General features: G+C 38.8%; 1 protein-coding gene across 1 annotated transcript; it reads right to left on the bottom strand.

Moving 5' to 3' along the window:
* Positions 1-13,976: 13,976 nt before the first annotated feature.
* LOC116585777 (olfactory receptor 2G3) lies at positions 13,977-14,927 on the bottom strand. Its single transcript, XM_032335033.1, has one exon. The coding sequence runs from the start codon at positions 14,925-14,927 to the stop codon at positions 13,977-13,979; it is 951 nt and encodes a 316-aa protein (XP_032190924.1).
* Positions 14,928-15,307: the final 380 nt, after the last annotated feature.

The following is a 15,307-nucleotide window of genomic DNA, read 5'->3' on the forward strand; positions in this document are numbered from 1 at the left end:
CCCATTCCGTGGGTTGCCTCTTTGTTTTGTTGACTGTTTCCTTTGCTGTGCAGAAGCTTTGATTTTGAGGAAATCCCAAAAGTTCATTATCGCTTTTGTTTCCTTTGCCTTTGGAGACATATCCTGAAAGAAGTTGCTGTGGCTGATAATGAAGAGGTTACTACCTATACTCTCCTCTAGGATTCTGTTGGATTCCTGTCTCACGTTCAGGTATTTTATTCATTTTGAGTTTATCTTTGTGTATGGTATAAGAGTATGGTCGAGTTTCATTCTTCTACATATGGCTGTCCAGTTTTACCAGCACCATTGATTGAAGAGAGTGTATATTCCACTGTATATTTTTTCCTGTTTTGTCGAAGATTATTTGACTATAGAGTTGAAGGTCCATATCTGGGATCTCTACTCTGTTCTCCTGTTCTATGTGTCTGTTTTTATGCCAGTACCATGCTGTCTTGGTAATCATAGCTTTGTAGTATTGATTGAAATCAGGTTACATGATGCCGCCAGTTTTATATTTGTTTTTCAACATTTCCTTAGCTATTGGGGGTCTCTTCTGATTCCATACAAATTTTTGGATTATTTGTTCCAGCTCTTTGAAAAGTACCGGTGGAATTTTGATCGGAATGACATTAAAAGTACAATCTGAGCATTTTGAAGGGGTTGGGGAAAGGAGGTTGGGGGATACAGATGGTGGGTATTGGAGAGGGCACAGATTACATGGAGTACTGGGTGTGGTGCAAAAACAATGAATGCTGTCACACTAAAAAAAATTAATTTATTTATTAATTACAAAAAAAAGTATAGATTGCTCTAGGCAGTGTAGACATTTTAACAATGTTTATTCTTCCAATCTAAAAGCACAGAATGGTCTTCCATCTTTTTGTGTCTTTTTCAACCTCTTTCATGAGTGTTCTATAGTTCCTCAAGTACAGATTCTTTACCTCTTTGGTTAGGTTTATTCCCAGGTATCTTATTGTTCTTGGTGCTATAATAAATGGAATTAATTATCTAATTTCCTTTTCTGTATTTTCATTGTTAGTGTATAAGAAAGCCACTGATTTCTGTACATTAACTTTGTATCCTGCCACGTTGCTGAATTATTGTATGAGACCTAGTAATTTGGGGGTGGAATCTTTTAGGTTTTCCAGATAAAGAATGAAAACATCTGCAAAGAGAGTTCTACTTCTTCATTGCCAATTTGGATACCTTTTATTTCTCTTTGTTGTCTGATTGCTGTTGCTAGGACTCCTAATACTACGTTGAACAAGAGTGGTGAGAGTGGGCATCCTTGTTGTGCTCCTGATCTCCATGGGAAGGCTGCTAGCTTTTTACCACTGAGGATTATATTGCTGAGGGTCTTTCATAGATAGATTTGATGAAGTTCAGGAATGTTCCCTTTATCCCTATACTTTGAGGTGTTTTAATCCGGAACAGATGCTGGATTTTGTCAAATGCTTTTTCTGCATCAATTGAGAGGACCATGTGGTTCTTCTCTCTTCTCTTACTAATTTGTTCTATCACATTGATTGCTTTGTGAAAGTTTTACTATCCTGGTAACCCAGGGATGAATCCCCCCTGGTCTTGGTGGATAATCTTTTTAATGTGCTGTTGGATCCTGTTTGCTAGGATCTTGTTGAGAATCTTAGCATCCATATTCTTCAGTGATATTGATCTGAAATTCTCCTTTTTGGTAGGGTCTTTACCTGGTTTGGGGATCAGGGTAATGCTGGCTTCATAGACAGTCAGGAAGTTTTCCTTCTGCTTCAATTTTTTGATACAGCTTCAGGAGAATTGATGTTATTTCTTCTTTGAAAGTTTGGTAGAATTCCCCAGCGAATCCATCAGGTCCTGGGCTCTTGTTTTTTGGGAGGTTTTTGATCACTGCTTCAATCTTGTTACTAGATATCGGTCTATTCAGCTTGTCAATTTCTCTCTGGTTCAGTTTTCGGAGTTTATAGTTTACCGGGAAACTATAAACTCCAGGAATGCATCCATTTCATCTAGGTTGATTGCTTATTGGCATATAACTGTTGATAATAACTTTTGGTGATTGTTTCTACTTCCTTGGTGTTAGTTGTTTCTCTACGTTTTCATTCATAATTTTATGAATTTGGGCTTTTTCTCTTTTCTTTTGGATTAGTGTGGCCAATGATTAATCGATCTTATTGATTCTTTCAAAAAAACAGCTTCTAGTTTCATTGATATGCTCTACTGTATCTCTGGTTTCTACCTCATTGATCTCTGCTCTACTCTTGATTATTTCCCTGCTTATGTGTGGAGTTGGTTTGATTTGTTGTTGCTTCTCCAGTTCTTGAAGGTGTAGAGACAGCTGGTATATTCTGGATTTTTCAATTTTTAAGAGGGTGGCTTGGATGGCTATGTATTTCCCCCTTAGGACCGCCTTTGCTGTATCACGTAGGTTTTGGACTGAAGTGTCTTCATGCTCCTTGGTTTCCATGAATTGTTTCAGTTCTTCTTTCATCTGCTGATTGATACAAGCATTCTTAAGCAAGGTGTTCTTTAGCTTCCAGGTGTCTGAGTTCCTTCCAAACTTTTCCTTGTAATTGAGCTCCAGGTTCAAAGCATTGTGATCTGAGAATATGCAGAGAATAATCTCAGTCTTTCGTTATCTGTTGAGTCCTGATTTGTGACACAGTATGTGGTCTATTCTAGAGAAGGTTCCATGTGCACTTGAGAAGAATGAGTATTCTGTTGTTTTAGGTGGAAAGTTCCGTATATATCTATGAGGTTTATCTGGTCCAATGTGTCATTCAATGCTCTTGTTTCTTTATTGTTTTTCTGCTTCAATGATTTGTCTATTTCTGAGAGAGGTGTGTTAATATCTACTCTTAATGTATTCATATCAATATGATTCTTTATCTTGATTAACAGTTTTCTTATATAATTGGCTGTTCCCATATTGGAGGCATAGATATTTAAAATCGTTAGATCATCTTGGTGGATAATCACTTTAAGGATGATGTGGTATCCGTCTGTATCTCTGACTACAGTCTTTAGTTTAAAATCTAATTTGTCTTATATGAGAATCACTACCCCAGCCTTCTTTTGAGGTCCATTGGCATGAAAGATGCTTCTCCATCCCTTCACTTTCAGTCTGGGTGTATATTTATGTTCAAAATGGGTCTCTTGTAGACAACATATGGATGGTTCCTGTCATTTTATCCAATCTGAAACCCTTTGCCATTTGACTGGCACATTTATCCATTCACATTGAGAGTGATTATTGATAGATACGATTTTATTGACATGGTGTTACCTTTGAAGTCTTTCTTTCTATAGATTGTCTCTATATGTCTGTTTAATGCTATTCATAGGATTTTTCCTCTTTTATAGAACCCCCCTTAATATTTCCTGCAGTGTTGGCTTGGTGGTTGCCTAGTCTTTTAAGCCTTGCCGGTTTGGAAACTCTTTATCTCTCCATCCATTTTGAATGTCAGTCTTGCTGGATAAAGTATTCTTGGCTGCATGTTTTTCGCATTTAATGCCCTGAATATATCTTGCCAGCCCTTTCTGGCTTGCCAGGTCTCTGTGGACAGGTCTGACATTATTCTGATGGGCTTTGCTCTGTAAAGGAAAGGAGCTTCTTTGTCCTAGGGGCTTTGAAGAGATTGTATCTATAATTATGATTCCTCAATTTGACTATCAGGTGCATTGATGTTTTTCTGGAATCTATAATCTTGGGTGGAGACCATTCATCCTCTAGTACATGAATGCTGGTTCCATACACGAGTTCGGGAAAATTTTCATGAAGAACTTGTTCCACTATATCTTCTAGACTTCTTTCTTTCTTTCTCCTCCCCTTCAGGGATTCCAATAATTCTGATGTTGGAATGCTTCATGGCATCATTTATCTCCCTGATTCTGTTTTCGTTGTTTCTAAGCTGTTTGTTCCAGGCTTCCTCCTGATCCTTTCTCTCTATCTGTTTGTCTGCCAGATCACTAATTCTATCTTCTGTCTCAGATACCCTAGCTTTGAGAGAATTTAGATTTGATTGGAACTCATTGAGAGCATTTTGAACTTCTACCCTGGTAGGTTTCAGCTCTGTCCTAACATTGTGAACATTATCTCTAGTTGCTTTCAACTGCCCTAATCAATTCTGTTTGATCATCCATGGCTTTCTCCAACCTAGCTATTGCCTGGATAATTGTTAGCCTGAATTCTCTTTCAGACATATTGTCTATTTTGATAGCCATTAACTCTGTTGCAGAAGGCCCATCTCTGTATTTCTCTTCTGTTGGTCTTTCCTCCTCCTAGTCATTTTGGTGAGAGATGTCTGTTCGTATGTAGCTGTATTTATCGACCATGGTACAGTCAAGATGCACCCTGGAATGCATCTGAGCAATCAGGATTCCCCACACAAACAAGAGAAAAAAGGAAAGTGAAAGAAAAAAAAAGAGAGAGAGAGCGACAGGAAAGCAGGGGAAGATAAAAAAGAAGGTTCAGCCCAAATGGGCCCCAAGGTATGATTTATGAAGTATAAAAACAAAACCATTAAGGAAAAAGACAGATAAAAGTATTTGCCAAGAGAAAAAAAAAATATATATATATGCATATAAAGGAAGAAGCTCGTCAAAAAGAACCCCACGTGTAAGATTTATATACTATCAAGACAAACAGAAAAACACAGAAACAGTGATGGAAGAAAAAGATGGTAGAGTGGTTATAAATTCTCAGTGTTGGTGAGGATGGTTCATTCGATTTGTCCTGGCTGTATCTTCATATCTTTGTTAAAGGACTCAACTTTCCTAAGATAAAAGGGGATTAAAATTGTTTTACCTACAGGGGTACTATTGATTGGGGAAGGAGGATTACTTTGAAGTTTACCTCTATATGAATATTAGAAAATAAAAATAAAAAAAGAATAAACTAGACTAAACTAAACTAACTTTTAAAAAATTTTTAAAAAAAGAAATGCAAAGGAAAAACACAGGTGTATGTACCAAAATGTTCAGGTTAGAAGGTTATTATGGAATTTGATGGATTGGACAGCTCACTATGATGCTAAATAGGTTAAAAAATTATCTACATAAAAAAATGAGCCAAATAGTGGGAACAAATTAAAAATAAAAGTTGTCCTATGAAGTAGTGGTGGTCTCTCTTAGTCTTTTTTTTTTCTTTTTTTTTCCTGTTTGGTTTTCTGGGGGAGGGGCCTGCCACGTGGTTTTTCAGGCAATGATGTTCCCTGAGTTAAGTACTCCCGCCCACCTTAAGGGGGTGGTCTCTGAGGAAACCAGCTTTTTCAGGCTTTTGTTCTCTGGAGGGTTTTATGTTTGATCACTGTTATTTTTTTTCTCTCTCGCCTTGACCACTTTTGATGGTTTCTGTAGGTTTAGAGGAAAGCAAACTGCACCCTGACCTCCCTCTCAGAGAGAAGCCTCAGTCTGGTCCCCTCGGGGTGCTGCAGGGCCCATTTAAATTCCCCCTTGGCCACTGGCAGAGCAGGTTCTGAGTCGCAGTCCCTGGGGATGCAGGATCTTTTGCTTGTACCCAAAACCATGGCAACGGTGGCTATCTGGGCAGCTCCAGACCGCCAGTGTGGTTCCAAGCAGCAATCGCACACTGAGATTTTCCTGCTGGCCCGGACTGGGAGTGCCTGGTCTTTCTGGGTCTAAGAGCACCGGGGTTGCACGCACCTCTCTCAGGGGAGGGTGTGGGCCACACGTGTCTCAGGATCTGAGGCAGGGCACAGGTCCATGAGCACCAGGCTGGGTCTTCACGCACCTCTGTCAGGGGAAGGTGAGGGGCACACGTGTCTCAGGCTCTGTAGCATGGCTCGGCTCAGCGTTCTGCCTTCTGGCGAAGCTCCCAGCCCCTCACAGGAGCTGGACCCCACACGTTCTCTGGCGGGCGTGCTGGTGGCTCAGGGACCAAGACCTTGTTTCTCTGCTGCACTCTCCCTGGTTTAGCACCAGGGGAGGTTGTTCTGGGTCTGGGGACTTAAGCCCCTGTCCCTAGCCACCCCGATTCCCACAGACCCCCCCCCACGATCATTTGCTGTTTTGGAGTGCTTTCAACCAGTCTCCAAATTAATGCTGGTCCCCAGATGCAGGGAACTCTCCTATTAGGGGTATTACTTTCCAATCGGTCACCTCTGGTGGCTCCCTCCCCCTTCTGTTTATCTTCTGATATCAGTCCGACATTCCCACTCCGCTTTACCTGCCCACTGGCATCTTCTGTCCCTGCAGAGATCCAGACGTGTATAATTCTGATCTCAGGCTGGTTTCATGGGTGATCAGAGTTCTTTGGTGGGTAATCAGCTCACTTTAGGGTACGGGTTGGAACGGTGCCTCCTCCTTCTTCCCCGCCATCTTGTCTCCCTCTATTTTTTTTTTTTTTTTTGATGAAACTCCATACTGGTTTTTGTTTTTCTCCTACCTAATGGCTGTACCAACAGTATGTAATGGTTCCTTTATCTCCACATCATTGCCAACACTTGTTAATTTTTATTTTTCTTGGTAATTTCTGTTTTTCTAATTCTAACTATGTTGAAGATGTGTGAGGAAGTATCTCATTGTGGTTTTGATCTATATTTCCCTGATCATTAATGATGATGAGCATCTTTATATGTGTCTGTTAGACATTTTAGGAAAATGTCTACCCAAGTCTTCTGCCCATTTTTTAACCAGTACTTTTTTGTGTGTGTGCAAGGCACTTATATAAATTCTTTGTAGATTTTATTTATGTTAATCACTTGTCACATATAACATTAGTAAGTGTCTTTTCCTACTCAATAAGCTGTCTTCTTATTCTGTTTATAGCTTCATTTGCCATACAGAAGCTTTTTATTTTGATGTAGTTTGCTTTTGTTTACCTCGCATAAAGAAACATGTCTAGAAAAATGTTGCTAAGACCAATCAAAGAGCTCACTGCTTATGATATTTTCTAGAAGTTTTATGGTTTTAAGTCTAATATTTATGTCCTTTATTCATTTTGAGGTTTTTTTTTGTGTGTGTGTGTAGTGTAAGAAAGGGTCCAATTTCATTCTTTTGCATATTGCTGTACAGTTTTCTCAGGTCAATTTGTTGGAAACTGTCTCTATAAAGAAAGTCTTTTCTTCATTGGATATCTGTGTCTCCTTTGCCATAGTTAATTTACCATATATACATAGGCTTATTTATGGTCTCTCTTCTTTTCCATTGGTCTACGTGTTTATTTCTGAACAGTACTGTTTAGTAATGTCTTGATTACTAAAGCTTTGTAGTATATATTGGAATCTAGGATTGTGATACTTCCTGCTTTGTTTTTCTTTCTCAAGGTTGTTTTGGCTAGTTAAGTTCTTTTGTGGTCTCATGTAAGTTTTAGTATTATTTGTTCTAGTTCTATGAAAATTGTTTTTGGTATTTTGATAGGAATTACATTAAATCTGTAGATTGCTTTGGGTGGTATAGATATTTTAACAATATTGGTTCTTCTAATCAATGAGCATAGCATATATTTTTATTTGTGTTATGATCAATTTCTTTCATCAATTTTTAAAAGATTTTATTTATTTATTTATTATTTGACAGAGAGAGAGAGATCACAAGTAAGCAGAGAGGCAGACAGAAGGAGAGGGGGAAGAAGGCTCCCTGCTGAGCTGAAAGCCCAATGTAGGGCTCAATCCCAGAACCCTGAGATTATGACCTTAGCCTAAGGCAGAGGCTTAAGCCACTGACTCACCCAGGCACCACTTTTTCATCTATTTTTTTTATGGGTCTTTATCCTCATTTAAACATTTTATTTCTATTTTATTCTTCTTGGTACAAGTGTAAATGGATTCTTTTAAATTTCTTTCTGCTTTTCATTACTAGTGTATAGAAATGCAACTAATTTCTATATATTAATTTTGTATCGTACAACTTTCCTGAATTCATTTATCAATTCTGATAGTTTTTGGTGGAGTCTTTAGGGTTTTCTATATATAGTATGTTATCTGCAAACAGTTCAAGTTTTACTTTTTTCCTCATCAATGCAGATACCTTTCACAATTCCCTCTTCTCTAATTGCTGGGCTAAGGACTCCCAGTACTATGCTGAAGAAAAGTGGTGAAAGGGGGCATCCTTGTCTTATTCCTGACCTTAGAGGAAAGTTCTCAGTCTTTTCCCATTGAAGATGATATTAGTTGGGGATTTTTCATATATTCCCTTTCTTATGTTGAGGTATGTTCCTTGCACATCCTTGCTAACATTTTTTTTAAGCTCTAAAACCACTCTACTGAGAGTTTTTATTGAGAATGGATGTTCAGAGACACGTGAGTGGCTCAGTTAGTTGAGCATCTGAGTCTTGGTTTCGGCTCAGCTCATGACCTCAGGGTCATGAGATCAAGCCCCATATTGGGCTCCATTCTCAGCAGAGTCAGTTTCAGAGATTCTCTCTCCCTCTCCCTTCCTCTTTGCTCATCTCTCCACATGCTCCACATAAATAAATAAATAAAATCTTTAAACAAAGAATGGATGTTCAATTCTGCCAAATCCTTTTCCAACATTGGTTAATATAATAATGATTTTTACCTTTTATTTTGTTAATATAGTGTATCACACTGATTGACTTGCAAATACTTGACCTGTCCTTGCATCTCCAGAATAAACCCCACTTTCTGCACTGAGTAATGCTTTTAATATATTTTTAAATATGATTTGCTAATATTTTATTGAGGGATTTTCATCTATGTTCACCAAGAATATTGTGTTGTAGTTTTCTCTCTTTTTTTTTGTAATTAATGTCTTTTAATTTTTTTTCTTTTTTAAAGATTTTATTTATTTATTTGATAGAGATCACAAGCAGGCAGAGAGGCAGGCAGAGAGAGAGAAGGGGAAGCAGACTCCCCACTGAGCAGAGAGCCCGATATGGGGCTCCATCCCAGGACCCTGAGATTACAACCTGAGCCGAAGGCAGAGGCTTTAACACACTGAGCCACCCAGGTGCCCCTTAATGTCTTTTTTTAGAGTAATTCTGGCCTCAAAAAATATTTTTGAAAGCTTCTTTCCATCTTTTATTTTTTTAACTGTTTAAGGAAAATAGGTATTAAATTTTCTTTTAATGCTTTGTAGAGTTCAACTGTGAAATAATATGGTCCTAGAATTTTGCCACTGGGAGTATTGTTACTACAAATTCAGTTTTGTTTCTAGTAAGTGGCCTGCTCACATTTTTTTTTTTTTATTTCCTGCTGATTCAGTATTGGGCAATTATGTTTCTGGAAATTTTTCCATTTATTTTAGTTTGTATAATTTTTTGTCCTATAATATTTCATAATATTCTCATACAATTCTTTCTTTTCCTGTGGCATCACTGTTTACATATCCTCTTAATTATGATTTTATTTAGATCCTCTCTTTTCTTTTCTGGTTGAGCCTAGCTAAATGTTTATCAATTCTGATTATATTTTTGTAGAACCAGATCTTAGTTTCATTATTCTTTTCTATTGTTTTTGTTAATCTCAATTTCATTTATTTTTCCTCGGATCTTTATTATGTTTTTTCCTTCTACCAACTTTGGACTTTGTTCTTCTTTTCCAGTTCTTCATGCCCCCTAGTGTTTGTCCTTTTATCAGTTTTTATTTTCTTGTGATTGATTTCTATTTTCATACAGTCATGGTTGAAAAGATGTATAGTAGGGTATTAATCTTAAATTTTTTGAGATTCATTTGTGGGGAAACCTGTGCACTATCCTATGAATGTACTATGTGCTCTTGAAGAAAAAAAAGTGTATGTTCTGTTGTTTTGCCATGGGATGTTCTGAATATATCTGTTGGGTCCATCTTGTCCAAATGTTATTCAAAAGCATTGTTGTTACCTTTTTCATTTTCTGTTTGGATGATCTGTCCACAATATAAGTGAGCAATTAAAGTTCCCTACTATTATTGCGTTATTGTCTATTTCTTCTTTTATGTTTGTTAATAATTGTTTTATTTATCAGGAGCTCCCATGTTGGTTTCATAAATATTTGCAATTGTTATATCCTCTTGTTAGATTATACATTTTATGTATATGTAAGTCCTCTGTGTCCTGTTACAGTCTTTTTAAAATCTCTGATCTTATTTATTTGTATAGTTAGTTAGTTAGTTACTCTTAGAAAATATCACTTTTGACTGAACTCAGACTTAGAGGTAGAAGCTCTCAGGGAGAACAACATCGATCTCTTGACGTTCTGTCCCAGTCGTTTTTCTTTGACTTCCTTTATTATCTTGGCCAAGAGGTGAGCATATTCTGCAGGCTCTTTTCTAATTTCTTTTTGTACACTGTTTCTTCAGAGTAATATACTAACATTTGTGCTGGAGGACACAATGTAGTAACAAGATACTGATCCTTGGGTGCTTTAGTTCTAGGTTTTTGACCTTCTTTGCTGAAGGATTTTATCACATACAGGTACACATCCTCTTCTCTAGAGATATTGAAAAGTTTGCAGGTTCTGCTAACTCTTTTGGGCCCCAGGTAACAAGTCATTACTATCAGTGAGTCTAGGAATATTCTTCTCCCCTTTTTTAATAATGATCAATTTGCAAACACTGAGATTGGCATCCACAATGCAACCCTGAATAGATTTTCCCTTTCTTTCTCCAGTCTTTCTTAGTCTGTGGCAGGCTGAACAGTTATTTCTCTTAAAGAGATCAGTTACATTCTCTTAAATATAGGAATAATCTTGTGTGTGATAATACCTTGTTCAGGCTGTGTGTAGTGACTTATTATGTGGCTAAGTGTGCTGGGGTGGAGGAGATGTCCCATTGCATTCCTTTTTGAGGATGCCCTGAAAGAGATAGACAGAGAGATTAAGTGTACACAAGATAGGACATTACCAGGGCTTTTCATGCATAGTGTTTTGCAGAACAGTTGAAGTGAAGTAAATGTATGCTGGAGAGTGTCAGGGCTCTGTAGAGAGGGAAGCCTGTCAGGGAAGTTGAATCTGAGGTAGGTACAAACCAGGTTATCCCAGCATGCTCAGCACAAAGACCACCTTGGGAGCATAGTTGCAGCTGAGGCAGATGTGGACAGTTTCCTAGAGTGCTCCATTCATGGGACCCTGGCAGGACAGTTTAAGCTAAATAAGAATGACCCAGGGGGTATCAAAGTGCTCTGCACTGGAGGTGCCCTTTTACATCATCTAGAGAAAAGTGGTGCAGGCTTGGAATGTTTCATGGTGCTTTCTGCCTGTCACTTTGGCAAGATGACTAGAATAGTGGTGAATCTTGAAGGGGCATATCCAGTTGTGAAATATACAGGACCAGCTTAGTGGGTCAGCTAGGGATGGTGTGGATTAGGGGTCCATAGCTCACTTAGGTGGTTGACCAGCTAGGGAACACAGAGCCTGTTCCTATTATTACTATCAAAATCATGGGAGAATGTAAACCGTGGTGCTTGCCAGCTCCTCAAACCCAGAAAGTGTTCCCACAGCTAATATAATTTAGTAGCATTATTTATATAAAAGGGCTGGCTCTTTTATATTCTAGTTGCTCTTTTGTTTATTTATTTGACTCTGAATATTTGGTTACCTTTCAAATTTATTTCCAATCATTTAGAGCTGTATTAATGGGAATCAAAAGTGCCTTTTGACTCTGGCAACTGCTGCTCCCCCAAAATGTCAAGGACTGATATTTGATGCCATTATCCCCAGTCAGCTTACCGATGAATCACTTCCTCTCTTCCCCAGCCCTTAGACCCACTCACCCACCAAGGACTTTCACACCATGTTGATGATAAACTGCACTGTCCAGGAGGACCCAGACTTTCTCCCTCTGGCAGAGAAAAGGAAGGCTTTTTGGATGGCCACTGAATCCCTGGGTGCCTGTAAGAGGCCTCAATTCCTCCTTCTTTCCTCTCTTGCCCGAGGATGGCACCCAATTTTCCCAAGCCAGGTGTATATCTTAGGATGAGGTGTGTGTTCTCATGGTTTGCCTGGTGGTACAAGTAGAAGTGTAGGGTTGTTGGGTGCATATTCTCTCATGGAGGTGAAGGAGGCATTGGGGGAGTTGAGACCTGGTGACCCTCAAATAAAGTACTCCTTTCTGCTGCTCTCACCTTTATCCCACAGGGCTGCATCTGCACTTTAAGCAAGCCCCATGACCTTGCCCTCATTGGCGTGGTGTGTGCCCATGTGCTAGCACAAGTAATGTAGCATGAGGAGGAGGAGGAGGCAAATCTAGAGGAAGGATACAGCCATGATCATACCTGCAGTGATGGTGATATCCGTTCCCCACAAGGTGATGAACATACAAGGGTTGAGCTGGTGGCAGGGCTGTGACATGATGTTGGGGCTGCTTATCACTGACAGGTGTGGGGCATCCACTCTGATAGAGGCTGAGAGAACATCAGAGTGGTGGTGAGGGCTGTGCCTGCTTGCTCCTGACCCTCAGCAGACTATATTTTAGTTGCTCTTTTAAACTTTGGCTTTTTTTTCTGTGCCCCTAATCATCTGGGCTGGTATGGATCGGTGGCCTGGAAATTACTGAGTCAGAAGTCTCCTTATAAAACCTGGACCCTGTTCCCTCTATTATCATAGCAGAGAGAGAACATAAACCATGGTGTTTGCCATTTTCTCTGCCTCAGGGAGAGTTCCAGCCATTTTTCCACTGTAGACAGATTTTAAGTGCTAGGCCATTTAGAGTCTAGCTTCTGTTTTAAATCATGACTTTGTGTGCCTTGGGACATCCAGGACTGGTGTGAAATAGGGTCCCAGGGATCCCTGAGGCAGCAGGCAGGGTAGGGTGCCCAGAACCTATTGTGTCTGCAATATCAAGATAGATAGGGACCATAACCACAGCACTTGCCAGCCTCTGTGATTTGGAAAGATTTTCAACACTTCCCCCACCATTTGGCAGGGTTTTAGGACTTGCTCTTTTATATCTCGTTGTTCCTTTAAGCCATAACTTTTTTCTGTGCCCCAGGGCAAGTGAATAACCTCACATCCTCTCACTATCACTCCCCACGGCAGTTTTCAACATCAGGGGTGGAGGTTCACTTTGTTACTGTATCTCTATCTCTTTTGCTATTCCCTATGAGACCTCTCCGGTTGAACAGAAGCTGTTCAGTCAATTTTCAGTTCTTTTTAGGAGAATTTGCTCTATCAATTGCTGTAGATTTGGTGCGTCTATGAAGGATATGTTTAGGGTCTTCTTTCCTTATCATCTTACATCAGGCCTTCCCCAGTAAGCCCTTCTGTTTTGCAGTTACAATGAAAATAAAAATTACTATATGTATTTTAGAATCTGAATATTCATATTTAACTGAGAAAATATCAATAAAAAGAGTGACTGTGAAAACTGCCATTTTTTTGATGTTCTATTTACAAACAATGTCAAGAAAAATGTTACCTAGTGATAAGGCACAGCTTCTTATTTCTGAAATGAAATCTAGCCTGGAAATGGGAATAAGGTAGTATCTTTTTGGGTAAAACAAAAAATAAAAATAATATGCTTAGTGTATTTTGTTTCTCTTAGTCTTTCTTGGTAGTTGTTTTTAAATGAAAATATGGAAAAGAACAGTTATTATGATATCCTTGTTTTTAATAAATTGATAGTATGAGAATATGTTTTTCTGACTTGGTATGGGAAGTACATATATAAAGTGCTTATTTTCCAACATGAAGCTTTAATGAAGAGACATTATAAAGTAAATTTAAGGTGTTAAAACACTAAATAATTCATCAAAATGAAAACAACAACAAAAAGTAAATTGCAACCCAGACAATTGGCAAATATGTAATTATTTACTTTTATTGACTCCCTGAGAATAAATGTCAGAAATAAAATATAAACTTTGTGGTGAGGGCTACAATCTATTTAAAGCTCTCTTCCCCATGGCTCAAGCTCTGAATTTAAATAAGCATATATTTTGTTTAGTTACCTGTATGAGAGGAAAATCTCCCTTGTTGGATTAAGTGAGTGTAAGTTTAACTGGGATGAAATTGGGAAATATGGTAATGTGGTTTGACTAAATAGAAGCTGGGTGACTGACTACATGTCTTGGAAACACTTCCTTGAACATCATGTTTGTAGGGAGCACATTTTTTTTTTTTTTGACAGAAGTGTTTTCAGAGCTACTTTCATGTCCTTGTTCCTTAAAGTGTAGATAATAGGATTTAAGGTTGGGGTCACCATGGTATAGAAGAGGGAGATAAACTTGCCTTGGTCCTGAGTATAGCTGTTACTTGGTTGCAGGTACATGTAGATTATGGTGCCATAGAAAATAATTACCACTGTAAGGTGGGAGGAGCAAGTGCTAAAGGCTTTGTGCCTTGCTTCCACTGACTTTATCTTCAGCACAGCTTGACTAATGAAGCCATAGGAGATAAGAATGAGTGCTGGGGGAACTAGAAGAAACAGGACACTAACCACAAAAAGTACCAACTCATTGACAGTGGTGTCCACACAAGCCAATTTGAGAAGAGCTGGTACTTCACAAATAAAATGATCAAGTCTATGGTTGCCACAAAGAGGCAATTGTAAGGTAAAAGTAGCATGGATCAGGGAATTAGCCAAACCACTGAGCCAGGAGATGGATGCTAGCTGTTGGCATAGCCGTGGGTTCATGATAGACACATAGTGAAGGGGCTTGCAGACAGCAATGTAGCGATCCAAAGCCATTATAGCCAGAAGGATACACTCAGTGGAGCCCAGTGCTAGAGAAATATAGAGTTGCACCACACAACCACCATAAGTGATAGTCTTCTCTGGACCTCGCAGGTTAACTAGGGTCTGAGGTGCGAGGCTAGTGGTGAAGCAGAGGTCCAGCAGTGAGAGGTTGCTGAGGAAAAAGTACATAGGGGTGTGGAGAAGAGGATCCAGGTATGAGATAACGATGATGGCGAAGTTCCCCACAAGCGTCAGGAGGTAGAAAAAAAGGACAAATACAAAGAGTGCAGCCTCCAGGTGAGGGTGGTCTGAGAAGCCTAGAAGGATGAAACCCATCAGGGAACTGTCATTGGCCCTTTCCATTTCTACAGAAGGAACTGCTTCTGCTAAGACGGAAATGAAAACAGGTACATGTGAAACAATTTATCATAGAATCACAATGTACAAGTTGAAGGAGTGAAGGAAAAAAATTTGTGCAACTTAATTTTTTACCCTCAATATGTAGTTGATTCAGAATATCAATCAAGTCCAATGACTCTCCAAGATTTTTGAGACTTTTGAGTGTTTTCAATTTTGGAGTTGTCTGGACACTAATTGCTAAAACCAATCAAATGTAAATGTGTACATATATCAAAAAAAATGAGATCATTTCTATTGAAATTAACTATCTCTCAAAATAAAGAAGCAAGTGTCATCTCCCTGGTTTTAACTGTCAATAAAAATATGCATGCAAAACCCAATAT

The sequence above is a fragment of the Mustela erminea genome, chromosome 3 (assembly GCF_009829155.1).
Source record: "Mustela erminea isolate mMusErm1 chromosome 3, mMusErm1.Pri, whole genome shotgun sequence".
Taxonomy (NCBI): domain Eukaryota; kingdom Metazoa; phylum Chordata; class Mammalia; order Carnivora; family Mustelidae; genus Mustela; species Mustela erminea.

Bases quoted from the DNA above. Each gene is read 5' to 3' on its own strand.
- LOC116585777 (XM_032335033.1), bottom strand. From the start codon at position 14,927: ATGGAAAGGGCCAATGACAGTTCCCTGATGGGTTTCATCCTTCTAGGC.